The 27,713-nt window shown below is 41.8% G+C and overlaps 3 protein-coding genes and 1 long non-coding RNA gene across 4 annotated transcripts; 2 read left to right on the top strand and 2 right to left on the bottom strand.

The window, feature by feature from the left end:
- Nucleotides 1–149: 149 nt before the first annotated feature.
- LOC136447461 (ficolin-2-like) lies at nt 150–5,962 on the bottom strand. Its single transcript, XM_066446384.1, has 4 exons — nt 5,232–5,962; nt 4,126–4,222; nt 3,460–3,645; nt 150–3,143 (listed from the first exon to the last, which is right to left on the bottom strand). The coding sequence occupies exons 1-4, from the start codon at nt 5,532–5,534 to the stop codon at nt 2,497–2,499; spliced, it is 1,233 nt and encodes a 410-aa protein (XP_066302481.1). The 5' UTR covers nt 5,535–5,962; the 3' UTR covers nt 150–2,496.
- Nucleotides 5,963–7,559: 1,597 nt separating this feature from the next.
- On the bottom strand, nt 7,560–20,067 carry LOC136447308 (ficolin-2-like). The gene is made up of 5 exons (XM_066446062.1): nt 19,674–20,067; nt 16,117–16,216; nt 15,324–15,668; nt 12,250–14,949; nt 7,560–8,052 (listed from the first exon to the last, which is right to left on the bottom strand). Exons 1-4 carry the CDS (start codon nt 19,950–19,952, stop codon nt 14,309–14,311), a joined length of 1,365 nt encoding a protein of 454 aa, XP_066302159.1. The 5' UTR covers nt 19,953–20,067; the 3' UTR covers nt 7,560–8,052; nt 12,250–14,308.
- A 3,581-nt stretch (nt 20,068–23,648) lies between these two features.
- On the top strand, nt 23,649–25,116 carry LOC136446782 (uncharacterized). Its single transcript, XR_010757649.1, has 3 exons — nt 23,649–23,762; nt 24,354–24,504; nt 24,829–25,116. It is a non-coding gene; the product is annotated as an uncharacterized lncRNA (long non-coding RNA).
- A 417-nt stretch (nt 25,117–25,533) lies between these two features.
- On the top strand, nt 25,534–26,097 carry LOC136447083 (fibroleukin-like). Its single transcript, XM_066445758.1, has one exon. The coding sequence runs from the start codon at nt 25,534–25,536 to the stop codon at nt 26,095–26,097; it is 564 nt and encodes a 187-aa protein (XP_066301855.1).
- Nucleotides 26,098–27,713: the final 1,616 nt, after the last annotated feature.

Genomic DNA, 27,713 nt, shown 5'->3' with positions numbered 1-27,713 from the left:
TGTATGTACGTGTGTGTGTGTGTGTATGTCGGTGTATGTGTGTATGTATGTATGTATGTGTGTGTGTGTATCTGTGTATGAGCGTGCACACATTCAATCATATATGTTAAGAACTCACGCCTATTAAAAAAAGGCCCAGTGCAAAAAAGTAAAATACACCATGTTTTAATTTCACCATAATCATCGTCATCATCAATATCATCACCATCACCATCATCACGAAATCTGTTATACTTACTACATGTACGATACCTTATACCTTTAAGGCTTTTCTATTATAAAAAGGAATACATTAGTTATTTTCTGTACTACACTACTTAGCCTGCTGTAAAGCTATGTGTAAAAACATAATCTAAAATGTCGTCCACTGATACAATAGAGTTCCTTTTCTGCTACAGACCGTTATGTATTGTCATACCTTATACATTGTAGGCTTTTTACACCAAAATAATTTGCTTTGTTTCATCTCCGCACTCTAATCCACAACTGATGGCACACCTACTAACACCTGGCCTACTACAGTGTTATACATATTATGCACCTTTAAACCGTCATTGTTCTGTCACCTACGTTAGACTTTAGTTATAAATTCGCACAACTTACTTATAGATAAGAATGAAATGCACCTAGTGAAAACGTTAACGTTGCACACATGCAAACGATTGGCCTACTACAATGTTATACCTATTATTTACATTTAAACCGTCATTGTTCTATCACCTACGTTGGAGTTAAGTTATAAATTCGCACAACTTACTTATAGATGAAAATAAAATGCATCTAGTGATAACGTTGTTACACACATGCAAACGATTGGCCTACTACAATGTTATACATACTATGCACCTTTAAACCGTCATTGTTCTGTCACCTACGTTAGACTTAAGTTATAAATTCGCACAACTTACTTATAGATGAAAATAAAATGCATCTAGTGATAACGTTGTTACACACATGCAAACGCTTGGCTTACTACAATGTTATACATATTATGTACCTTTGAACCGTCATTGTTCGACCACCTGCGTTGGACCTAAGTTATAAATTCGCACAACTTACTTAAAATTAGATACAAAAGAAATGCACCTAGTGATAACGTTGCATACATACACTTGGCCTATTACAATGTTATACCTATTATGTACCTTTAAACCGTCATTGCTTTATCACCTACGCTAGAACTGAATTATGAATTAAATCTGTCCAACTTACTAAGAATGAAATGCACCTAGTGATCACAACGTTGCATTCATACAAACGCTTGGCCTACTACAATGTTATACATATTATGTATTTAGATTGCCATTGTTATAGTCTTGTTATGAATGCGCCCAACTTACTTCTAGATAAGACTGAAGTTCACTAGTAATAACGTTACACGCTAACGCTGTTCCTCTACGTTGCGAATCGGCGCAACAACAGGACTCTACTGTCCCTAATCTCCAAGCTGATCTATAGGTTGCGAAGACCGTATGCAACTGGCAGAAGAAGTATGTTTTGCCATGTTGGATACGGTCTTTGCAACCCGTTGGGTCTGCTTGGAGACTACTGTCGAAGTCCCTACAATACTGTTCCGTCAAACAAGAACGACTTTTTCCATTCTAGATTAATTTTGGGAATAAAAAAGGCAAAAGGATGTAGAATGGGATTTAGATTATGTTGTCTTTGATGCGGCTTTGAACTTTCGATGTATGAAATAAATGAGAATTTTCCAAACAGCCAGAAAAGGAACCTTTTGAGGGATTCCACACACAGAACAGGGCAAATGTGTGGCAGCGCCACCTTGTGATCAGTTTTCAGACTGCAGCTGGAATTTTCATAATGGAAACTTCGCGGTCTCTACGTTAGGTTCCCGGTTTTGGACAGTTTTGATATTAGAAAGTCATTTTTGTCGTCTTTAGACTTTTTTGCTCCAGAGGCACCTTTTGTGTTTAATATATATGATAGAGGGTCTGTATGGGGATGGCGAATACCTACTACTTTGTGAGAACTAAGTACGCTTTATGTTGAATATTTCCTACGCATTGCGCAACATTGCTGATCAGCAAACTTGCCGACGTAGAATTGCTTTACATGAACAGGTAGATTTTGAGTTAACAATAATTCCTGTGCATTGTGCGAACTTGCCGATCGGTACAGTTGCTTACTTAATAGGTAAAATCACTTTACTTCTATAGACAAATTTCACCTGTGTGTAGATCCGAATGTCAAGCAACCCAGTCTTCACCCGTGCATTTAGAGATCACAGCTTTCCAGCATTATTCTTCAGAAAGGGACTTTGTGGTAAAGTGAAAACGCTCTTGTCATAGCTACTTCCAAAACTGTTAGGTACATAGGTTTAAGCAGGGTTTAGTTTTGCGGCATTTGTTGCAGAGGAAAACAAAGGCAATATTTATGTTCTCCGCAGTTATTGTAGACGAAAGGAAATGCAATGTTTATTAGAGCAGCAGTTATTGTAGAGGAAAGGAAAGACAATGTTTAGTTAAGCGGCAGTTCTTACGGAGCAGGTCTGATCTTCATGACAGAAGACTTGATGGAGTTCCGGTGAGCTGTCCACGGAGTCCATTCTATACCGTGGTTATGAGTCCCCCCGCCGCCATGCTTGTACGGCTGGTTCAGGTTAGCGCGGTCACAAGCTCCATACCACCAACCACCACGGCCACCATTGCTAGTGGCGCAGTTATAGCTGCTGTGATCGTCGTTATCCTGGTCGTGTGTGGAAAATTTGCGACCATCATGCCAGCTTAACCCGTTCCCACCATCCCCAGCAGTGCCGCTGTAGGCACCAACATGCAGACGGTATTTTGCCGCTTCATCCTCGATATAGAACCTATCATAGTCCGCGTATCTCGATTCCGAGGACCAATTCTCGAGTTCGATGCGCAAAAGGTATATTTTAGCGTTAGAGATTTGGTTGATTTTGTCGTTTCCGAGCCAAAACTCACCGACAAAAGCCCCAAACCCGTTTTTGTAAGTTTCCCAGTCCCTAGCAAAATCTACCGAACCGTCGAACCGCTCCTGGATGACTGTCCAGCCGCCGACCCCGGCTTCCATCTCACAGTAGACCCGGAACGAGGCTCCGGCTGGCTTAATGGTGTAGAGACCGCTGGTGGTGTGGCCTGCCTTGTACACGTCGTCACAATCTGTGCGTGTGAAACAAAGTATCTGTATGAACATGCTAACCTGTATTTTTGCAGTTTGATATGTATCCGAGGTTACCTGTGATGTAATTTTTTAAAGTGTTGAAAACAACGAAAGCTATAAAGATAGTGACAAGCTAAACTGAATAAGTTCTAAACAGAAACTCTAGCTGATGCGACTCCAGATATCTTACTGTGAGACGATCTTGTGCGAAAGGTGTCGGTTAGCCCGAGGAATGAGTCCACTCTCCTTCTTACCATACAGATAGTCAATTCTACAATGAAGGTTATATTGACAAAGAAAGACTGGCCCAAACACCTTTCATTAGCGACGGGTTGTCAGTGCTGTTACAGCGGCCACAGGTGCCGGGAGGTCCGGGCGGACCGGGAAGCCCGTCGCGACCGTTGGATCCACTCGCTCCGGGAGACCCCGCAGGTCCAGCCGCTCCCTCGCGCCCGTCTCTCCCGTTGAGTCCGTCTCTGCCAGGAGGACCCTGAGGACAGCCTGTATAGTTCGTTTTTAGTTAAAACGTGTCGTCAGGATTTTAGACAGAATTCAATAATCATCACATCTCTGATGGACGGTATATGATATACACATAGAGGGCAAACAAGTTTATAAAGATTAGCAATACATATGATTGCAAAATAAATCAAGCGACTGTATAGAGAATTAGCCCGGTTACATGATTTATTTTGTATCCTTTGTATAACTCTAATATTTTCGATACTTCATGAATGCTATTAGCGGCAAAATGAGTTGAGCAGTGTTTTCCCAAAATTGCAATGATTTTGTATCAGCAAGGCTACAGAAAAAACGAAATAGCACGTATATCATCAGTGACAAAGGTAATCAATGACATCGGCATGCAATAGACATAATACCATATCGGTATCGATTAATTTACCGAAACAAGTACCGGATTTAGGTAAACTTGTGTTAATGTAGATGTCAGTTTTGAGAGAAGACAAGGAAGATCTTTACTTCCGAACGGCATAGTCAGGGAGTTGGCAGCTCTCTTCGCCCTGCGGTGCATGCCGGGATCTGGTTGTGCATCGAAGTTGAAAGCACCGTCCGCCGGCTAGAAGAAATTTGGTATGTATATCATACTTACCTGTACATTACTTTATACTTAATTTACTATGCTATATATTTAACTATACTATATAGATTCAACTCATTTTGGGGTGATAAGAACGGAAAGTGTCAAATAGTGTAATGTCATCGCATAAAAGTCAAATGATTTGAAATTTGGCATATGGGGTGCCCGGACCATATGTGGATGTCTCATATCTCATTGAAATGATTCATATTGGTATTTCATTTTTGGTCATGTTTGCTCTAACATGCCTGTTCAATTTGTGAATGTAAAATGACCTGACATTTTGTAAAGGATAACTTCCGCAAAAAGAGTCCACTGTTGCATATTGGGGTCAAATGCTGAATATTGATGTTCTGATAGTCCATATATGTAAGGGTAGGAGTAACTTTGGGACGGTCCATTTCTGCATAAGGCTAAGTTGATACGGAGAGGGAGTGAAATATGCTGTATTTGCTCGCAAATGTTGCCTTTATAGCTTTAATTGATTTTTTCTTTCTTTCAAAAATATCAAAAAAACACTTCCCTGGTCTTAAGCGTAAGATGCCGATTTTATACTGTCCTGAAAATCGGTAAGAATTAAGAATACTTCAGAATCAAAAATCGACATAAAACGCAGAAATCTCAGCCATCATGCAGATCTTATCAACCTTCGCTCCAAACATTTCCCAACATGCCACACATCAACATGTCACCCTGTCAGACGGCTACCCGGATCACTTATTCCGCTCAATTAGATCAGTTTAAGTGAAATGTCAGAATGGAAGGAACGCCATTTCAAGATTCACGTATTCACATGTCAGAGGTATATTCAGGAATACACAGAAAAACGTACACAGCTAGTGTCGTTCATTCCAGGTTAAAAAAACTTGGTTCGTTCATAATTTTGTACAAAGCTTATACTTAATTGCTTAAGAGATCGCAATGCAGAAGTATCGTAATTAGTCTAAAAAATTAAATGTTAGGTAAACGTGTTGACATTTATATGTACCTCTGTTTTCTCCACACGACTGTTGCTTTCCCATGACTTGTCTTTAGTCTCCAGCGAAGCGATACGATCCAGGATTTGGCCATTGCGCTCTTGGAGAGACACAATCATTTTGTTATTAGCTGACAGCATCTGCTTGAGCTGCCAATTCTGCAGCAGCAGCACCCCCACCAGCGCCGAGACGCCCAGCACGACGGCTACGGCGAAGGCGGTCTGCAGTCCCGCCGGGCGAACTCGGGGCTTCCGGTACATAAACCCCGGTCCAGCCAGCGTCAGGTCACCGTTCATCAGCTTATCTGAACTCATTTTCTACAACTTAAGGACAGTTGAGGAACTGATTGTAAAAATTCTAATCAGGTAATGATTATCCAAAGCAATAGAAAGTAAATTCTGCCTTGAAACCGTTCCACTGCGCCCTAGCTGTATGTAGCAGCCCACAGCAACTGAAGATTTCTCTGAGGAAACTTTGATATAATCTTCAGACGAATGATGTCATGGAAGGTGCAGGGGATTTCCCCGGACTTTTTGTCTGCGGACAATCTGGTTCCCGATTGGTTGTCAGTTGCTGCTTTTTCCTCATACGTCATGATTGTGAATACATAATGACCGATTTGATTGTGTTTTCGGCGAAGTCCGAAGCGTTTCTGTTGTAGTCCGTGATGTCACAGGTCACACTTGTTTTTCAATCTGCTCAAAAAACTTGTTCAACAGCTCATGACGTAGCCAGTTCAGAGGTAACTCAGTGCCTGAAGGATCAACTCTCACTTTAAACAAAGGGGATATATATATATATGTCGAGATAAAAACACATTCAATTCTTCACATACTACAAGACTATATTTTAGTAACTAGGTCTATATCATACCCAAAATCACATTGTCAGAAGTTGACTCATGTTCATGTTTGTTTAGGTATGTGAGTATACTTATTTGATAATGATAATAACACCATGCCCCCCTCCCAAATATCCAGTCCGCCATTGTTGTTTACCATATGAGAATCCCATCGGGATCGGGAGTGAAGATTGATAATCTTGTGGAATCTAAAGAGTTAAAAAGTATTCAAGAAAATGTTCATAACCCCCGTGTCTTCTTGTGACTACTATTCCTACCTCTGTAATTGATTTTTCCAATGAAATCATGTGTCACCGATATTTTACGATATGCACGTTTGATACCCTAGTATCATGGATCTGCTCCAAAGTGGTCAAAAAGCTTCCATCACGGAGGTCGCTTGATTCCTCATGTTGTCAGGTTTTACGCGACATAGACTTGTTAAACACACGGTCCCCTAATTAGCAAAGAATAAACAAGGTTACTATGAGGGTTTTGACATTTCAGAACGTTTCTCAGCAACGTTGAATCTTGTGACGAGCTGGTGACGAGTGGTGGCGAGTGGGGGAGGGGGGCTCGTGATATCAATGGACCAATACAGAACTGCTTCTGAACGTTAAATGGAATATCGGGGGATGGGCAGGACATGGTTAAATGTAATAAACTCGATTGTAATCGGTGTTACGGTATCCTCGAAGTGTTGTATACGGTGTTTTCACCAAATCTGGGAGGCATTAGCTCTCAAGCTACGTGACGTTTGACCTTTATAAATGGTTGCCATTAATAAATAGTGGGGATTATAACCATATCACCATTGTGGATTGAAATTGTATCAATATTTGAAAAGAAGACTAAGCTTTCAAGCAGCGGATACGTTTTCCACCCGATTTCTAGACGTAAAAGAGATAAAATCGACGATTCTTGATTTTCTGCGTGACGTCACGGGTATGATTTGGCGCGTTGCCACCGGCAGTCTTCAAACTGGCGGAAAAACCCGTCGTTCTGCTGATCGTCGTTTTGGGACTGAACTGTCAACTCTGACCCCTGGTGATGATATAAACTTGCTATGATGTTGTTTGTTTTTATGTACTTATTGTATAGAATCTGGTAAAGCTGAAATAACTAGTAAAGATATAGCGGTGCTAACATAAGTTGCATTAATTTGAATGCGTCGCCATCTTGTCTGTATTTGTTATTTATGTTGCTTGATAAAAAAAACAGTAAAACGAAAATGAAATAAAATATATATTCGATTGTGTGTGCGTATTAATGCCTGTCTTCTGCGTGTCTGTCTGTCCATTTCTGTATATCTATATATCTGCGTGTATCTTTACTATCTGTCTATATGTATGTGTCTGTGTGTGTTTGTGCGTGTGCGCTTGTGTGGTTCTGTTCTGTACATGTGTCTGTGTGTGTCTGTCCGTCTGAGTATTGAGAGATCATTTGGTTATATTTGTATATTACTCACTCTCAGCAAAAAGGGGCCCAACACAAAAAGTAACATACACCATATTTTAATTTCACCAAAAGTATAAAATGCATTACAGAGGATGAAGCACGCACTAACCTGGGTACTAACAACACACACGGCAATGGCAGAATACAGAAGTGCAGTAATTCTTATTGTAACATGCTGATATCCTCCACTGATATAATAGCGTTCCTTCTCTACTACCGTGATACCGTTATCTATAATCATACCATATACTTGTAGGCTTTTTTACCCCAAAATAATTTGCTTTGTTTTATCTCCGTACTCCATAGCTAATCCACAACTTATGGCACACCTTCAAACGCTTGGCGTACTACAATGTTATACATATTATGTACTTTAACTGTCACCTACGTTTGGACTTAGTGTTAACTTGCCCAGTTACCTACAGATAAGGATAAAATACACCTAGTTATAACGTTGTTATACACATGCAAACGCTTGGCCTACTACAATGTTATACATATTATCTACCTTTAAACCGTCATTGTTCTATCACCTACGTTGGACTTAAGAGTCATTGCACGAGAAAACCAGGCAAAACCAGGCAGAGGTGGGAAGATGGGGGTCGGCCAAATCGGCTCAAACTTTGTATGTGTGATAGGTATGTGGAACTATGAACAGCCATATAATTTAAACCCTCCAGCTATTTTTCGTTATGGCGTTATGGGACCCCCCTCTGAGACCCTCAAAAATCCAACAATTTATGGCTGAAAATTACTAAAATTGCAATGGCTACCCTGACAATTCTGATTAAGATACGATTATGAATTTTATATTTCCATACAGCATGGGTTTCCTAGTTTTACCTGCCAAAAGATTAAGGTGAAGCATTGAAATTAAGAGGGTGTACTAGGGGGTTACCAGAACCAATGAAAGCAGAATTTTCATCTCTTTGAATTTTAGTCATTTTTAAGGGGTATTATCTGCCCTGGGCAGTGGCTTTGGAGAATGATTCTACTGTTGCTGGAGAGAGGAACATCTACTGATTCAAAAACAAGCGTCGTAAATTTGGGACCTTCATAACGCGAGCCGTGAAGGGGGGCTCTTTATGGGGATTTTTCGGGTTCGGGGCTATAATAAATCAGGTTGTGACGTCTCACTACGGGGTAAGTTATGGCAATTTTTTCTGCCACTGCGTGAAAAACCATGCATTATTGTCATAGAATACTAGCACAAATCAGAAATGTTGATTTGGGCTCTACATGGGGGATATGAGGATACTTAAAAAGTAAATTAAGCTTGTTTTACACATTTTATAGTTGCTCTCTAAGAATTAGTTAGTTCCTCATTAAACAATTATATGCATACATGTATTCATTCATTAGATGATAATACTTCAAATTAAAGGCTATGTATGGGGGTTATCAGAACTCCACATTTTCACTGGAACACACCCGTGCACATGGGTGCAGAGCTACATATACTTTATTTGGACAATAAAGAATTAGACTATAACAAATGTCAAGAACAATTTTAGATTTCAGCTAAATGTATATAATTTTGATGGTCAATCAGGATAAGTACAGGTATCATACTGAATTCAACAAACTGCAGTTCATAGATTGTCAAACTTACAAAGTGTTCTCAGAAACGAAGCCCATTACTGTAGCATGTAATGTAATTTTCATTCCCAGGGTTACACACACCATATCAAAATTTTGATACTACATGTATCTACAAAATGCATGCAATTCCTAAAATTATATCATAGGACCATTGAAACAGTCATAAGCGTTGAACAGATGAATACCATTATGCAAAAATTGACGTCCAAGATCATGCACATAAACTTGTTCATCACTCAGTCTGACTCTCAAGAAGGTGATTAAGGGGGATATTGGTTTACAGGATGATGATTCATGACAGGGACTTGTAAAGAAACTTGTGTCACCTCACAGAGGATGAAATGAATGGGATAATACAAAAATATCAACTATTGCCATCATCTATCATTGTGAGAAACGAACATCTGCAAACACGCCAAATGTGAAGGGCTGAATGCCTTGAAGCTGATAGGAGTGACGTATCGCAATTTCCACGTACTTGCCACTTGCCAGTAACACGACCATTATCCGGGAAAGCCTCCTACATCTGCCAAGTGGAAACCATTGTGCGCATCTGTACATGTTGGGCTGTTTCAATTCATTTATTTATGTCTGTTTTCTTTATCCAGGGCAGGCGCACTCAGTGCTAAACGCACTGCTTTTCAGGCGTACAGAATAACATAAACAGACTGATAACATAACAAGGAAATAACATGAACAAATGAACAAAAAGTAACCAGAATAATAATATATACACAACTGAGCGTCAAATCATACACCGTAAATCAAAGTCGATGTGGCAGGCCGTGTCTGGAGGTCAGAAGTACTGCTCTACTAGCTTTTTAAAGTTAGGCCCGACGTGGCCACTCTAACTGTAGCCGGCAAATCATTCCAGGCAAATGCACACCTGTACGCAAATTTTCTTCGGCCGGATTCTAGTCTGACATTTGGAAGTTGCAATGATAAGTTTGAATTATGTCTTGTTCCATAGATGTTAGATGTTCTGTCAAATATTTGTAGGTATTCTGGCACTTGTTGGTGAATAGATTTAAAGACGGTTTGAAGGAGGTGCATTTGCCGGCGAGATGCAAGGGAACTCCAACCTAATACAGACAACTGTACATTATCCACATGTGTTGTACGTGACAGACCGAGGACAATTCGTGCTGCTCGGTTTTGAAGTTTCTGGACATTGTCAGAGAGAGATTATCCACAGTTGGCCCAAACAGTATTACAGCACTCAATCTTTGGAAGAACCATATATACAGTTGAACAGCATAGAAAGTGTCTTAGGTGGTAAAATGGAAGCTAAACGTCTTATCACTCCGCCTAGATGACACCGCATTGCACAGTTTGTTGACATGTATGCTCCAAGTTAGACAGGGGTCAAACCAAACACCTAGATATCTAAAACATGAAACTAGTTCCAAATACGTTCCAGAAAGAGTAAGATTTAGTTGTTCTTTACCTAAGCGCAGCCTTCGTATGGTGCCAAAAAACATAGACTTGCATTTACGGACATTTAGTGTCAGTCTGTTTGCATCTAGCCACCTCTTAATATTGCGAGGGTCAGCATTTAAAACTATGGACTTTTCTATGTTATGAAGCATTGACTTTTTGAATTCACTATTATCTGCATTACGGCAATAGTACATACAAAGAAGTTCAGTGATGCCCTTGACTTTTTTTCAATCTTTGAGATTTCACATTCCCATAACATTATGACAACCTCTAACCGCCTACAGCAAATGTATGTTATGGTTAAACAATATTCAAAACTATTGCAGTTGTAGCATAGTACTTAACCACTTAGCTCCCAAGTACCTGGCTGCCCTGCTAGCCAATAGCCAGGTGCCTTGTATTGCATGAATTGTGTGGATTGTATCATTTAGATTTTGTAAATGTGCAAAAGAGATTGAAATTACTAGCTACAGTCATTGGCTGAGTTCTTCGAGAATGCTTGATACCAAATATTGAATGTTCTTTGAAATGGAACAATTGCAACTGAAATGTACAATCTGTTGATTTCATTATGATTCATGTACTGACCCAAATTGAGAAGTATATTATATGTATTTATTTTAAACTGTTCCCCGACATTTGTTATAGTGACTGTCTTGTTTCTTGATTTTCCATAAAGCTGCGTGTACCAGTGATATCACATATGTGGGGTCCTGATAACCCCCATACATAGCCTTTTTCACTATTGACCACTTCATAATTGCACATAATTTTTTTAGTAAGTAATTTACTTATTGATGTCTTAAAAAGCAACTGTAAAATGTGCAAAACAAGCTTTATTTACTTTTTAAGTATCCTCATATCCCCCATGTAGAGCCCAAATCAACATTTCTGATTTGTGCTAGCATTTTATGACAATTATACATGGTTTTCACGTAGCGGCAGAAAAAAATGGCCATAACTTACCCCGTAGTGAGACGTCACAACCTGATTTATTATAGCCCCGAACCCGAAAAATCCCCATAAAGAGCCCCCATTCACGGCTCGCGTTATGAAGGTCCCAAATTTACGACGCTTGTTTTTGAATCAGTAGATGTTCCTCTCTCCAGCAACAGTAGAATCATTCTCCAAAGCCACTGCCCAGGGCAGATAATGCCCCTTAAAATGACTAAAATTCAAAGAGATGAAATTTTCTGCTTTCATTGGTTCTGGTAACCCCCTAGTACACCCTCTTAATTTCAATGCTTCACCTTAATCTTTTGGCAGGTAAAACTAGGAAACCCATGCTGTATGGAAATATAAAATTCATAATCGTATCTTAATCAGAATTGTCAGGGTAGCCATTGCAATTTTAGTAATTTTCAGCCATGAATTGTTGGATTCTTGAGGGTCTAAGAGGGGGGTCTCGTAACGCCATAACGAAAAATAGCTGGAGGGTTTAAATTATATGGCTGTTCATAGTTCCACATACCTATCACACATACAAAGTTTGAGCCGATTTGGCCGACCCCCATCTTCCCACCTCTGCCTGGTTTTCTCATGCAATGACTCTTAAGTTATAAATTCGCACAACTTACTTATAGATAAGAATAAAATGCACCTAGTGATAACGTTGTCACACACGTGCAAACGCTCGGCCTACTACAATGTTATACACATTATGTATTTAAACCTCATTGTTTTATCACCTACGTTGGAACTAAGTTATAATTCCGCCCATTTTACTTATAGATAAGAGTGAAATGCACCTAGTGATAACGAATCACATATACAATCGCTCGGCCTACTACAATGTTATACATATTATGTATTTAAACCTCATTGTTTTATCACCTACGTTGGAACTAAGTTATAAATTTGCACAACTTACTTATAGATAAAAATAAAATGCACCTAGTGATAACGTTGTCACACACGTGCAAACGCTCGGCCTACTACAATGTTATACACATTATGTATTTAAACCTCATTGTTTTATCACCTACGTTGGAACTAAGTTATAATTCCGCCCATTTTACTTATAGATAAGAGTGAAATGCACCTAGTGATAACGAATCACATATACAATCGCTCGGCCTACTACAATGTTATACATATTATGTCCTTGAACCGTCATTGTTCTATCATCTACGCCTGAACTAAGTTTTAGATCTGTCCAACTTACAGATAAGAATGAAATGCACCTAGTGATAACGTTGTCACACACATCAAAACGGTTGGTCTACTACAATGTTATACATATATATAACTTTAATGGATATAACTTTTTCGTGGATATAACTTTGCTTTCTACATACTGTTCGCTACTGCCATGGCTTGTACATTGTTGGCTTTGTTAATAAACATTACTTACATTTTTGCATTCACTATTCTGATTTAAAATTTACAACACACCTACAAACACCTTACCTACTACAAAGCCGTACCTACAAAGAACTTGAACTTTCATTGTTCTATCTCCCACCACGGTACTAAGTACTAGTCTAAGAATATAATACATTACTGAAGTCCCGAAGTCTTCTATGACATCTTCTAAGACATGACTGTTTCTTTTATTATTTTTATATACCTCCCACTAAGTTATACATTTGCCCAAATTACTTGTAAATGAAAGTTAAGTGCACTAAGATTACATTACAGAAGAACGACAGTAAATGTGCAGTTCTGAAAGCGCTTGTAACACTTGTGTTCCAAACAAAACGATGTTTCACATTGTAGGCTTGTTTAACCTTTGTCCTACATGTACGGGTTGGGGTTCTTTTTCCGCTGAACGCATCATACCGCAGCAAAACGCACCTGGGGACGTTACTATGCCACAGCAGTGCAGAAAAAGTGTAGGGAAAATGATCTCACTAAAAAATCAAATTAATGAAATAAATCGCATAAAAAACGCCAGCAGGACAAGGGTCAAATTTGTGAACAAAAGAGTAAAAGAATCGGAGAATCGAATTACAGTTTGTTGTATTGGGTACCACTTCAAAGTTGTCTTTGTAAGAACTGTTTACAATTTGGACTTTGATGATTTTTATGACTTTGCAAACTACAGCTGAAATTATCATATTGCTCTCAACGTCTTGTCTGGATCAATTTTGAAGAGTCGCGTTCAGTACGCTTACTAATATTTGAAAAGACCGACTACACTTGATGCTGAGTTTTTAATATTCCCTACGCATCACGCAAAATTGCTAATCTCTACAGATACCCCATGGGCCAAAAATATAGAATAAAAAAAAAATGGATTGCGCCTAACTGGGAAAAAACAAAAAACAAAAAAAATGCAGACCCGAAATGTCAAGTTACCCACGGCCAGTTCTCATCCGTTCATATGCATATAGGGGGTTTGGCTTCAGGCATTAATTCCATTTGCGAATCAAAAAGTGCAATGACCTAACTTTTCGTTATTTGTGACATCCAAAGGTTATCTCTTGGAAAGAGCTATAATTGTGGTTTTCGTCCGAAATGTCATTAAAGAACTGTAGACTGTTAACGCTAGGAGAAAACATGATGCATTTCAAACCATTTCTGACATTTTCTCGCAATAACGCCAAATTATATCTCTTTCATGGCTCTATTCATGGAACATAATGGAAGCTGGTCTTGTTTCCTGGATTGAATTTCTCCAATTATATGTCATTGGTCACCAACTCAGATGAACCTTTCTGCTATCACATTTAGAGATATGGTATAAGAGTGTATGCGAAGCTACAGAAGCGACAGTTTAGGCAAGGTTTAGTTTTTCGATAGTTTTTACGGCAGATTAGGCCTGATTTTCATGACAGATGACTTGATGGAGTACCGGTGGGCAGTCCACTGATTCCATTGCATACCGTAATGATCAGTCCCCCCGCCGCCATGCCTGTACGGCTGGTTAAGGTTGGAGTATTCGCAATTTTTATACCACCATCCACCAAGACCCCCATGGGTAATGGCACAGTTAGGACCATATACGTCGTTATCTTGGTCGTGTGTTGAAAATCTGTAATTATCATGCCATGATAAGCTGTCACCAGCGGTGCCACTATAGGAACCAACTTGCAAGCGATACTTTGCTGCCTCGTCCTCGATATAGAACGTAGAATATTCTGCAAAAACCGTCCCCGATGACCAATTCTCTAGATCGATTTTCAAACGATAGCTTCTAGTGTTGGTAATCTGATAGATCTTATCGTTCCCCAGCCAAAACTCGCCGTTAAGATCCCCAAACCCATTTTTGTATGCTTCCCAATCCGTAGCAAAATGTACTGAACCGTCGAACCGCTTCTGGAAGACCGTCCAGCCGACTCTGCCCGTCATCTCGCAGTAGACCTGGAACGGGTCCCGGGAAGCCACCGGCTGGATGGTGTAGACACCGCTACTGCCGTAGCCTGCCTTGAACAATTCGTCACAATCTGCAAACCAAAGTTGCACAAATAATCTTCAACTGCTTACCGGGAGGCAAACATAACTGTGAAAAGACCCACTTTAGAGAAGACAACTAAATGTGTTGTAAAGCCCCTCTTACTGGACTCGCAGCACGCTGGCGGCGTCGCTGCGGCCGAACGACTTGACAAAGCACTCAACGAATTTCATCGACAAATACGAATCTTTTTTTAGCTTTGTGTGTTTTGTTGTCGTTTCGGTCATGCTTGTACGTTTTGAATGATGTTCCCATTATAAAGTCAATTATAACACAAGTCCAGTTTAGGACGCAGCGACGCCACAGCGTGCCGCGGGTCCAGTGAGATGGGGGACTAAAGTAATGCTATGAGATTATCAAACGTACCCTTCAGTACTTCAGGCGAGGATGTTGCATTTGGTCCCGGTGGGTTGGTGCTGCCGTTGCACGTACAAACCCCAGGAGGACCCATGGGCCCTCGTGGGCCGGGCTGGCCCGCTGGACCTCGAGCCCCGGTATTTCCCGGGCCCCCGATATCTGGCCCATGGCCAGGAGGCCCTGGTGGGCCCGGGGGCCCGGGCGGCCCGGCGTCTCCATCGCTGCCGTCACGGCCAGCTGCTCCGGGCGGCCCGGTGACTCCATCGCGGCCGTCCCGACCACTCGGGCCCGAGGGACCAACAGCTCCGTCCCGCCCGTCTCTGCCAGTCATCCCCGGAGGCCCCTGACTGCAACCTGTGCGGAAAATAGGTACGATATTCTTGTAACACAATTCTTAGGACGACATGGAAGACGTTTTGATAACTCTTCAGCTACCTTCCTCATGGTCTGCTATTACTCCTTGCCGTCTATATATGTTATTGTTACGGCAGGGATGCAGTCCCAAACGTGATTGTGTCTATACCTGACTCATGCTGCAATACGGACCTATTCTGATTCTAAAGAATTAAAGAGAAATAAATAGAATTGAATAGAATATGAAGACTGCAGCAGAACAGAAAGATTAGAATAGAATATTAGATAGAATGATAGAATACAATGGAATGGAGCAGAAAGAATGAAACAGTATAGAATCGAATCGGATAAAAAAGAGTAGAAGAGAATATAATGGGATGAAATAGTAAGAATAGAATAAAATAGTATAGAACAGACTAGCATAAAATAGAATAGAGTAGTATTGTACCTCCGAGCGGAACAGTCAGGGCGTTGGCAGCTCTCTTGGCCCTGTGGAGGTTGGTGTCAGGCAGGAGGGGCAGCTGTTTCTCCAGATCTGGGTCGGTCGACTGGAAAAAAAATTAAGGATGATTATCAAATCGTCCTAATGTAACAGAACGGGGGTGAAGTATGCAATAAGATGGAAGCTGTCGTGTGCAATAGAGTTAAGGTTGTCGTGTGCGCCTAAAGATTCTATCCTATTTAAAGGGGCATATTGTGTTATTTAATTCACTGTTTTTGGTTATTTTTCTACATTATGAGCTGAACCTACCTTATTACAACGCACAGCAATACTCATCACGTATGGATGCGACTTTGCAGTGTTTGTAAGTTTTCGAAGACTTCTGCTGTCAATGGTAGCCATATTAACCTCAAAATGACGTCATAGAATGACGTCATATGTATTTAGCTATCCTCGGGATCCGCCATCTTGGATAGCCTCCTGTGCAGGCCTCCTATAACGCGCGACATATATATTGGGGGAGGGGGGAGCTCTTATGCCGGCAAGGGAGTTGTGCAGCCGAGGGAGTTGTATAGCCGAGGGGTCCGCGCGCTCCACCCTCCCCCAACATATATGTCGCGCGTTATAGGAGGCCTGCACAGGAGGCTACATCTTGGATAGGCAATCTTGACATTTTTGAAAATGCATTTCTTTACAGCTTATAATACTAAAACACAATGAAAATAAACTAAATTCAGTGTTTTTTGTTGAAAACATACCTGGTAATGACATATTTGAAGGGGGGAAAGCCTGTCTACACCTGAACTAATGATGTTGTCTGCCATCTTGGATTTTGACCGATGACGTCATCAAATTAGCATGATTTATGAATTTTAGGTCATAAAAGTTACACTTGATTACACATGATGTTAATAATGTAGGAGGACAGGTTTGGTTGAGCAAGAGAACCTTGCAACCTCATTGTTAAACCACAAAATTAGCGAATTTTGTGAAATATGCCTATCAGAAACCCGTTGCCAGGGCAACACAAAAAATAATAAACTCATACAATTATCATCAAATTGTTGCCAACTAAATTTTAGGAAAAGTCACCAAGTTTGGAGGTCCTAGCACACGCCATTCAGCAGTTATACGTCGTCAAAGTTGGCGCGGGCACTTTTAGCCACCCCCCTCCCCCGCGTCTAAATAAGCTAGTTCGGAGTTGCTACTACGCATGTGCAGTGTCAAAGGTGAAGGCCCCCGCGACGGAAACAAGACCCGTCTGGGCGTTGTTATGCAAATAGAGACAATGTTGAGACGAGCACTGTTTTCGTCGCGGGGGCCTTCACCTTTGACACTGCACATGCGTAGTAGCAACTCCGAACTAGCTTATAGGGTTAAGACTTGTGCAAGAGCAGCCCAGCAATAGAAATTGTATTGGCAGTGATGTAAGAATAAGCAAGTTCGGGGTGTCATAATCTCATACGTAAACATTCCAGGTAGTAACAACTCACCGCACACAGTAGGCGGATGTGTCAAGTGTCGTAAAAAGTCCAATTTTCATATGGAGGAAGATTTATTTTCTTTTTACCAAATATGAAAGTCTGCACCTTGCACTGTGTCATCAATACAAGATTTCTATAACATTTCCCAAGAGAATTCTTAAATAGGCTACAATATTTTACATTTTGCGCATGCGTCTATTACTGACCTCAGTGACTTGTACCCTACAAGCTCTTTTCTTGGAAAATGTAGTTGAAATATTTGATTGACAATGACTGAGACGGGGCAGCGTGTAGATCTTCAGATTTGGTAAAAAAAAAGATTTAGGCCAATTGTTTTATGCCTGTGTGGACCCTTAGTTTGAAATGGTCAGTCCCTAATTAGATAGTCGACGTCGTCTCATTCAAAATGGCTTCATCGTTGTGAAACCTCGGCCCTCGTCTCTGTCTGCCGTATAAAATTTCATTGGCCACTTGATATACATGGCTACTGTTTGAGTTGTTATAACCTGGAATATTCACGTACCAAATTAGGAAACCTTGAATTTGCCTATGTTTGCATTATATTCAGCGTAGCTTTAATTTGATAAATGGCCACTGCCAAAAAGGACGGAAGACCCCGAGGCCAGACACGCCGTCAGTCGACTGGAACAAATGGTTATAAGGAAACGTGTCTACTGAACACGCAAGAAACGCCCAGATTTTACGTCAGTTTTCCAATTAATTGTTTGCCTCTCGTTAAGGGAGAGATGATTAAAGATAATAATGTTAGCATTCCATGGTAATTAGATTTCACTTCCTGGCTTAAACGCTCCTTTATCGCGACATCGTTAGGACCATGCCCTCACGTTTTCACCTGTACAGATGCCTAAGGCTATGCATGCGCATTGGGGGCGTTTTGTGCACTGAGGCAGGTAGGTTGAACTTTGCCACATTATTGGGAGGCACAGCTGATAGAAAAGAATAAGAGAGACTATGGAAACACAGAAAGTCCACGATACGTCATAGAAGTATCATCTGGTTATAGAGTTTGTTGACCGAGTGAGCTCGCCAACAATGCTGGTTTGTTAACGTTTTCGACTAGCATTGCGGGATCTCCTCACCCCTCTCATGTCATAGACAAGCCTGAATGGTTGACCTTGAGTTTTACACGTTTCGGGATTGTTGATAGTAGCGCTTAATTTCTGCACGTTTAAAACCCAATTAGTGTATGTGTTTGTGCGTGTATTTCTCTGTGTGTGAGTGTCGGTATGTTTGTATGGCTATATGTCTGTACGTACATGTGTGTGTGTGTGTGTGTGTGTGTGTGTGTGAGCGTGTCTCTGAGCGTGTCTGTGAATGTGTGTATGTGTCTGAGCGTGTGTGTGTGTATTTACGGTGTGTGTATGTGAGTATGTGTGTGTGTGAGTGTGTTTGTGTGAGTGAATGTGTGTATACATGTATGTGTGCTAGTGTTTGTATACGTTTTTTTGATTGGAATATAGCCGATAAATTCGTGATTCCAAGCGGGAAATGCTGTGATTTAGAAGTTAAGAGGTTACCACGAAAACCGACATAAAACCGATGCGAACATTTCAGGACTTACAGTATTGTGCACATTGAAATTCAAAATCTTCCACTTGCGACCAAATACGAAATCAACCAGGATGCTTGCTTCACGAGCGTATGGTCATTGCAAATAGATTACCATTTAAAGGACAATAAATGAGCTTCCTAGTTATATAAAAGAGTGATCATCATAATAAATGCAGATATGATAAAATAAACCAGCTCTGCTATGATATAAAACAAAATACGATTTACAAAGTAACAAAGATCGACTTAACACAAGTGTCCAAACTTTCCTGTTGGGTTGAGTGACGCAATGTTAATTCACTTCATTTGCTTCCCATCTCATTACACTTCAAATTGCTACTGTCGCCCAGGCCAAGCTCCCGTAACCTATTAACTAAACACGGACAGACCTACAGCCGATGCAAGTAGATTCCTTTCACTGCAATGTCTAGAAGATACAATTGCTTCAAAAGTCACGGATGCCACAGTTACTCGGCTTTGAGAGTGATAATTGCGGTAGCAACATACCTCAGTGTCCTCCATGCGATTATTGGCGCCTGTAGATTTGTCTTTGGTCAGCGATTCCACCGAAGCCACGCGCCCCAGAAGTTGGTCAATTCGCACGTCGTTGTCAGAGATCTGCTGCTTGAGTTGCCAGTTCTGCAGCGCCAGAGCCGCCAGCGCCGAGACGACCAAGATAACCCCTACGGCGCTGGCTGCTTGAATCGCCGCCCGGCGAACTCGGAACTTCCGGTCCATATGCACCGGCTCGCTGAAGTCGCCGTTCATCAGCTTATTTCTACTCATTTCCACAACTTGAAGACAGTTGAGCTTCGAACTAAGCTGAAGACCACTTACAAAATGATCACCTAAGCGCTGCGGGTCTAGCCGTCTGTAACAGCTGACAGCGACTGAAGATTTCTCTGGGGAGACTTATATAAAATCTTGAGACAAATGATGTCATGGAAAAAAAGGGGACTTTTTTCTGCGGACAAAATCGTTTCCTATTGGTTGCAACCACTGCCGTTTCCTCATACGTCATGATTGTGAATATATAATGGCCGATTTAATCGTGTTTTCTCCGAAATGCGAAGCGTCTCTGGTGTACCCCGTGATGTCACAGGTCTATTTTGAGGGACTACATCATCGGGGTTTTCCAACAAGATGAAAAACTTGTTCAACCACTCATGACGTAGCCCGGACAATGGTCATTCAGAACCCGGAGCATTTAATCAAGTAGAATGACTCAGGGAGTCAAAGATTCCAAATGTAAAGCGTCAAGTATTAGATGGCATTTTCAGCACTAGGGACAGCTACAAGGGCTTCCTGAAAATCAGATGGTCGTGAGTTTTTGCTACAAATCGAAGATACATTCAAATTTCAACAGCTGTTTTAGAGCTTTGCAAGGTCACTACGTCATTTCCTGTTCGAATGTCGACAACAACAAAGCAGCACAACAAGTTTGCCTCGTCATCAGGGGTCAGAGTTGAAGGTTCACCTCAAAATGGCGATCAGCAGAACGACAGGATTTTCCACTGGATTGAAGAAGACCAATGGCAACGCTGCAAAATTAGCTATAGACTTGTTACGTCACACAAAACAGCTTGAATCGTCCAAACATTGCCAAAACCTCCGGTTTCACCGCTTTTGCCTACACATTATGTTAAAATTGAACTTACTGTTTGACCCCATATCGAGCCCTCTCACTAAAACTCCTATACAAGTTAAATCTCCAACTGTGATATGGTCCAAATCCCCATTATGCCTCACTGAAGATCATTTTGAAAAGGTTAAAGGCCACATCACGTCGACAAAGAGCTAAAGCCAGATGGTGCCAGTTTTCGGTGAAACAACACTGTTCACAAACACATGCGATCCAATTCATTACTCTTAATGGATACGGAGTTTTTTCCATGACATTTCAGCAACAGTTTTACGTTAATCCATTGATATTATAAGCCCCCCTCCCCCAACTCGTCACCAGCAATCATTGAAATGGTCAGAGATTCAACGTAGATGAGGAACGTTCTGAAGGTCAAACCCTAACAGTAACCATGTGTATTTGTTGCTCCTTAGGATAGAGCATGCCCTATATTATATGGAATCTGACTACATAAAAGACAAAGCGACTCACAATCAAGACAATCACTCCACTTATACTCCATGACTTGTATTTTCTCTGGTCCAGAGAAAGTACAAGTCATGGTGTCTATTATCATAAAAGTATACAACGTTAAACAAGAACAAACATCTTGGTTTTAGCATCAATCACGGATATAGGATAGGCACAAGACGACATGGCAGTTTTGTATACATCATAACTCTTCAATTGCAACTTCTACTGTGGTGAACCGTTGAACATGTTGGACATTACATGTGGGAGGGGGCATGATATTATCACACAAGACGCCTTTCACCGTCGTCTAGCACTTCTATCCAAGACCGCAAGTGAATTTCTCACTCTCTGAAGTTTGCTACGATATAGACTACATTCCTTTGATGTGGGATTTTACCACGTGAAGAGGTCTTGTGGACGTATCTTAAACATAAGCGTGTCTCAAAATGTGTTTGTTAAAGTTTTTGCTTCAAGCCTCAGGCCCTAAATTACTACTGTCCGGGCTACCTCAAAAGGTTACTAGTCTTTTATGAATTGAGATTAGATATAATGTTTCAGCTCTATCTCCGACATGAAGAAATCTGGGGACTTATTATGACATCAGGTATTTCCACAGAAACCCCATAAAGGTAGGCTGAAACACAGACTGCACTGTGCATTAACGACTCACAACCATGGCGTCTGAGGACGTAACCGTAGTTAGTGACACTCGATAGAGGTGTCCATTGATTGTGTGAAGGGAAGGTCTACATCATCATCGTCATCGGTCCTCCTCTTACGAGGTGCAGCAAGTGAAGTTTGTTCTCCAGAACTTAGAAGTGTGCGTATGTTTGTGCGCCCACATAGACTCTGGACATTTATTTATTGTATATATTTATTGTATTGTGTTTAGAAACAGAACTTACAGGCAATCGCCTCTTTTCTGTTATATCAATAGTCAAATAGTCAATAGTCAATGTTTGTGAAATGTTTGTTGTTGGTAAGGAAATACTACATATATGTTTTAAGTACGATCTTTTTGTCTGAGTTCATAGCTGGTGCTTCAGGATCTGGGTGACCTCGGCCCGGGCTACGTCATGAGCTGTTGAACAAGTTCCACTTCCAACGAGATGTTCATAATCCGTGCTCTCCAAGCAGAGGTTAGGCTCCGTCTTTTTGTCCGCCAACCCGATGGAAACGCCTAAAAAGTTGTTTCAACCAAGTCGGAGTCTAATCTTTCATTGGATAGTACATAATCTGTGTTAAAACGTATGTAGGAGGGGGGGGGGGGTAATAGCAGACACCTTTCGCCTTTATTGTGCACTTGTGTTCAAGAACACGAGTCAACGTCTGGGTCAGTGTTGGTAAATTGTACACGCTATTCCTACGATTCAATCTTGCAGAACGTGAGTTCAGATCTGGTATACGCAACTGTAACATGAGCTTGTCTCAAAAATTGTACCTTTTGTTCAAACACAGACTATAAGCTTCAGGCGCTAAGTTACCTCTGAACTGGATACGTCATGAGCAGTTAAACAAGTTTTTCGACTGGTTGGAAAACCCCGGTGATGTAGTCCCTCAAAATAGACCTGTGACATCACGGGGTACACCAGAAACGCTTCGGATTTCGGAGAAAACACGATTAAATCGGTCATTATATATTCACAATCATGACGTATGAGGAAACGGCAGTGGTTACAACCAATATGGAACGATTTTGTATGCAGAAAAAAGTCCCCTTTTCTTCCATGACATCATTCGTCTCAAGATTATATATAAGTCTCCCCAGAGAAATCTTCAGTCGCTATCAGCTGTTACAGACGGCTAGACCCTCAGCGCTTAGATGATAATTTTGTAAGTGTTCTTTGGCTTAGTTCGTTGCTCAGCTGTCCTTAGATTGTGAAAATGAGCACAGATAAGCTAATGAATGGGGACCTCGGCGCGCCAGGCTACATGGACCGGGGGCTACGAGTTCGCCGGGCGGCGGTCCAAACAGCCTGTGCCGTGGGGGTGATCTTGGTCGTCTCGGCGCTGGTGGCTCTGGCGCTGCAGAACTGGCAACTTAAGCAGCAGCTGTCTGTGTATGACGAGCGGATTGCTTCGTTGGAGGCACTGATTCGTACTGAGGATACTGAGGTAAAGTTGTCTGTTTTTTTTTTTAACAGTAAAGTTTTGGATTGTTGTCTTTAGTTCTTGAACAAACTGCAATGAAGAAAAGTCATTAAGTTGGACTGGCTGTACATCTTACCCGTTGGTTTGACATACTACAGGTATCTTGGAAGGTTATTCGTAACATGACAGCATCCATTAACGTAATGTTGACACTGTGTTTAGTGAACTGTACGGTAATTCTTGCCGAGTCAATGTGTTAAATGATAGGATTCTTTAACACCCAGAAGAGCGCTGGTGATCCCGAGCAGATTAATCAACTTCTTCAGCGTGTTGCTTCGTTGGAGGCTGTGGCTGAGGACAAGTCGTTTGTCGTCCACAGCGCTAGCCGGGCGGATCTAGAGGGCTCCGAGGTAAACCTGTTCTTACGTTGCCCATATTTTTATATCTTTTCATCTTTTTGAAATTGCACTCAACGAGATCGACTTGCACTAGTCACACTTTCCGCCGCACACAGTATTGTACGTCTTTTATGCTACAGGGGTCTTGTATATGTATTTTTTACACGAGGACACGTATGAAAAACGTAATCAACCGGAATGATAGTTGGCAGTCTGTGGAAGGCTCCAGGGCATATTCAATGTGGGAGACAACATGACTAACTAGTCGACAGAATTGATAGTTTGTTTGGGTAATTTTCTGCATGTGTTACTTTGAAACGAATATCAACAGGGTTCGCTGATGTGTGTGTACGAATTGGGTTCACTCCCCTCACGAAGTGTTATCATCTTCGATATCCAGAATGTTGACACACTCCAACAAACTGAGTGAACCGCAGACTCGATATGAATATATTGTGAAACCCAGAACGAAGAAATGGGTGGACTATGTTCTAAGAATCTTGTTTTAATCGTACGTTCAGTTTCTCCAATTTAAGATTCACGGCAGGGAGATTCAGCTCATCATGTGTATGCAGTAAAAGCATTTTTCAAAATTCCTTCCAGTCGACTGAAGTCGTGTTCCGTCCCGAGACACTTCGCCCCGTAGCAGACGACACCGAGCCGGAGGAAGGGGACCGACGGCCCGCCCAGTCTGATCCCACCAACCGCCGCAGGGGGAAGAGAGCTGCCAACTCCCTGACTCTGCCATTTGGAAGTAAGGAATTTTTTTGTCTTCTGATATGTAACGGAGGGTGCCCTAAGATGTCACGCGCCCTAACATGGCACGGATTTTTTACTGATCTTATTTTGCATAAGCACGCCGTGTTTGTGACCACTGACTTCGCTGATAAGGAAAGTTAATAAATCAAGTTCATGCACATAGCTGTCATTTTCATTTAAAACATATGTGTACATATTCATTTCTTGTTTCGTCGAACAATAGTATTTTGACAATAATGATGGTAGTGACCCTCTACTCAGCGCTACCATCATTATTGTCAAAATACTATTGATGATTGATGCTTACTTTGTCATGCAGGCTGCACACAGGGCCCTCCGGGGACGCCTGGCAGAGACGGACCTGCTGGCCCGAGTGGTCGTGACGGTCGCGACGGGATTCCAGGTCCTGCCGGGCCACCAGGACCTCCTGGCCCACCTAGCTCAGCTGGGCCATGCAGCCAACCTGGGCAACCTGGTCCTCCAGGGCCCGCGGGCCAACCCGGCACCGCGGGCCTACCGGGATCCAATGGGTCAGACGGTCGGGACGGGCTCCCTGGCCCACCCGGAAGCTGTGACTGTTGCAGCAACGCTGTCAGTCCGCCGCCAATGAAAGGTGATCTCAATGCCTATTTCTAGTCTGTGCAACGCTAACTCCGCTGTCCGAGGCTGTAATGGCCCCTCTCCGAAGCTGGGGCGTCGCTGGATGTTGGGCGGGCCACTAAAGTGCGATTCAGTCAAGCTAGCCTATTTCTAGCCACCAACCTTTCCCACAATAGGCTACAGTTTGCCATTTATTAGCCAAGCGGCAAGCCTGCATTTTCCAATAACAAACTGACCGGCGTAAGCTCTTTGTAAACATGGCAAGTTCACTATCTGAGATAAACGTCCTGTCACATGTACGTGTAACTGTAACTCAAAATGACTTACAGATTGTGACGACGTCTACAAGGCAGGCCACAACACTAGCGGTGTGTACGCCATTCAACCCATCAGTTTCAAATACCCGTTCCGAGTCTACTGTGAGATGGAAGGCGGGTTCGGCTGGACAGTCATCCAGAAGCGCTTCGACGGTTCGCTAGATTTTTCTAGGGACTGGGAAACGTACAAAAATGGGTTTGGGGATCTTAGCGGCGAGTTCTGGTTGGGAAACGACAAGATCTACCAGATATCAAACATTAAGGTGTTCCTTTTGCGCATTGATCTCGAAAGTTTTTCCTCGGAATCGGCCTACGCTGAATATGACATGTTCTATATCGAGGATGAAGCAGCGAAATACCGTCTGCATGTTGGTAACTATAGCGGCACTGCTGGTGATGGTGGGTTCGGGTTAAGCTGGCTTGATGGTCGCAGGTTTTCCACACACGACCAGGATAACGATGATTTTAGCAGCACTAACTGCGCCGCTGACCCGTTCCAGGGTGGTGGTGGTGGTTGGTGGTATAGATATTGTGACTGGGTTAACCTGAACCAGCCGTACAAGCATGGCGGCGGGGGGACTACTTACCGGGGTATAGAATGGAGTCCGTGGCATGCTCACCGGAACTCCATCAAGTCTTCTGTCATGAAGATCAGACCTGCTCTTCCGTAATAACTGCCGCTGAACTCAACCTTGCCTTTCGTTTCCTCTGCAATAAATGCCGCAAAAATAAACCCTGACTCAACTTATGTACCTAACAGCTTTGCATGTAGCTATGGCAAGGGCGTTTTCACTTACAAAGCTCCTTTCTGGAGAGTAATGCTGGTAAACTGTGATCTCTAAATGCACGGAAAAGGACTGGGTTGCTTGACATTCGGATCTACACACCTTGTTACGTCAGGTGAAATTTGCCTATAGAAGTAAAGTGATTTTACCTATTAAGTAAGCAACTGTACCGATCGGCAAGTTCGCATAATGCACAGCTGGAAATATTGTAAATTCAAATTTACCTGTTCATGTAAAGCGATTCTACGTCGGCAAATTTGCTGATCAGAAATGTTGCACAATGCTTAGGAAATATTTTAACTCAACATAAAGCATAGCTGGGCCTCACTAATGCTACGGTCACATTTCCAAACCGGAGCCAGGCCGGGCAGTTTGCGGTAACGAAAAGTATGATATAAAAGACAACAAAACACATAGACATAAAAAATATCAATTATGAGCATAATTTGTGTATATTTCTTGACATACATTTCAAATTTCCGTTTCCACAAACAACCCGGCAGGGCCTCGGTTAGGAAATGTGACCCTAGCATAAGTAGTAGGTATCCCACCACCCCCATACATACCCTCTATCATTATTGTTCCACAAAGTGTGTCTCTGGAGCAAATCTATCAAGATGACAGAAGTGACTTTCTAAAATTGAAAGTGTGTCCAGCACTGGGAACTAAAGTAGACGTACAGAGCGCAAGGTTCCTCGTTATATTGATTCCAGCTAGCTGCAGTTTGCAAACTGTTCGAAAGGTGACACTGCCACACCCTGGCAAGTGTTGTTTGGCCAGTGTTCTTCAGTGTGTGCTGTGATAGTCGTCAAAGTTCGGTTCCTAGCTCTTTGGGAAATTCACATCATTTTTATACATAGACGGTTTAAAGCCGCATCCAAAATAGACAACATAATCTAAATCAAATCTTCGCTTCGTTTTCTGCTCCCAAACGGCATTTTGGTTGGACGGAACATAATCTTATGGACGGAAAGTACTCTCCAAGCACAGGAGGGCCGGTTCCGGCCGGTTTGACGTTTTTGTCATTTTTTTGTCTCTTCAAACCCCACAAAAAATGACAAAGTGGAAATCCCAACAAAAACGCCTAAAACACGTCAAAAACAGCCGGAACCCCTCCTCTGCTTGGAGCGTAGACGGATAGTAGTGTCCTGTTGTTGCACTGATTCGCAACGTAGAGGATCAGCGTTAGCGTGTAACGTTATCATTAGTGAACTTCAGTCTTATCTAGAAGTAAGTTATCTAGAAGAACATTAACAATACTATAACAATTTAAATATATCATATGTTTAACATTGCTGTAGGCCAAGCGTTTGTGTACATGCATGTAACGTTATGATCAGTAGGTGCATTTCATTTTTAGTAAGTTTGACAGATTTAATTTATAACTTAGGTCCAACGTAGTCGATAGAACAATGACGGTTTAAAGGTACATAATATGTATAACATTGTAGTAGGTCAATCGTTTGAATGTGTGTGACAACGTTATCACTAGATGCATTTTA

Source organism: Branchiostoma lanceolatum, chromosome 13, assembly GCF_035083965.1.
Source record: "Branchiostoma lanceolatum isolate klBraLanc5 chromosome 13, klBraLanc5.hap2, whole genome shotgun sequence".
NCBI classification, from domain to species: domain Eukaryota; kingdom Metazoa; phylum Chordata; class Leptocardii; order Amphioxiformes; family Branchiostomatidae; genus Branchiostoma; species Branchiostoma lanceolatum.
This window is presented reverse-complemented; position numbering and strand designations above follow the sequence as displayed.

Excerpts from the sequence above, each read along its gene's own strand:
- LOC136447308 (XM_066446062.1), bottom strand. The coding sequence starts at position 19,952 with ATGAGTAGAAATAAGCTGATGAACGGCGACTTCAGCGAGCCGGTGCAT. Across the intron at positions 16,217-19,673 it reads ATCGCATGGAGGACACTGAG|TCGACCGACCCAGATCTGGA; the intron begins GTATGTTGCTAC and ends TTTTTTTTCCAG. Across the intron at positions 14,950-15,323 it reads CTCGCCTGAAGTACTGAAGG|ATTGTGACGAATTGTTCAAG; the intron begins GTACGTTTGATA and ends TTTGGTTTGCAG.
- LOC136447461 (XM_066446384.1), bottom strand. The coding sequence starts at position 5,534 with ATGAGTTCAGATAAGCTGATGAACGGTGACCTGACGCTGGCTGGACCG. Across the intron at positions 4,223-5,231 it reads GTCGTGTGGAGAAAACAGAG|CCGGCGGACGGTGCTTTCAA; the intron begins GTACATATAAAT and ends AATTTCTTCTAG. Across the intron at positions 3,646-4,125 it reads CCTGACTATGCCGTTCGGAA|GCTGTCCTCAGGGTCCTCCT; the intron begins GTAAAGATCTTC and ends CGAACTATACAG.
- LOC136447083 (XM_066445758.1), top strand. The coding sequence starts at position 25,534 with ATGGAAGGCGGGTTCGGCTGGACAGTCATCCAGAAGCGCTTCGACGGT.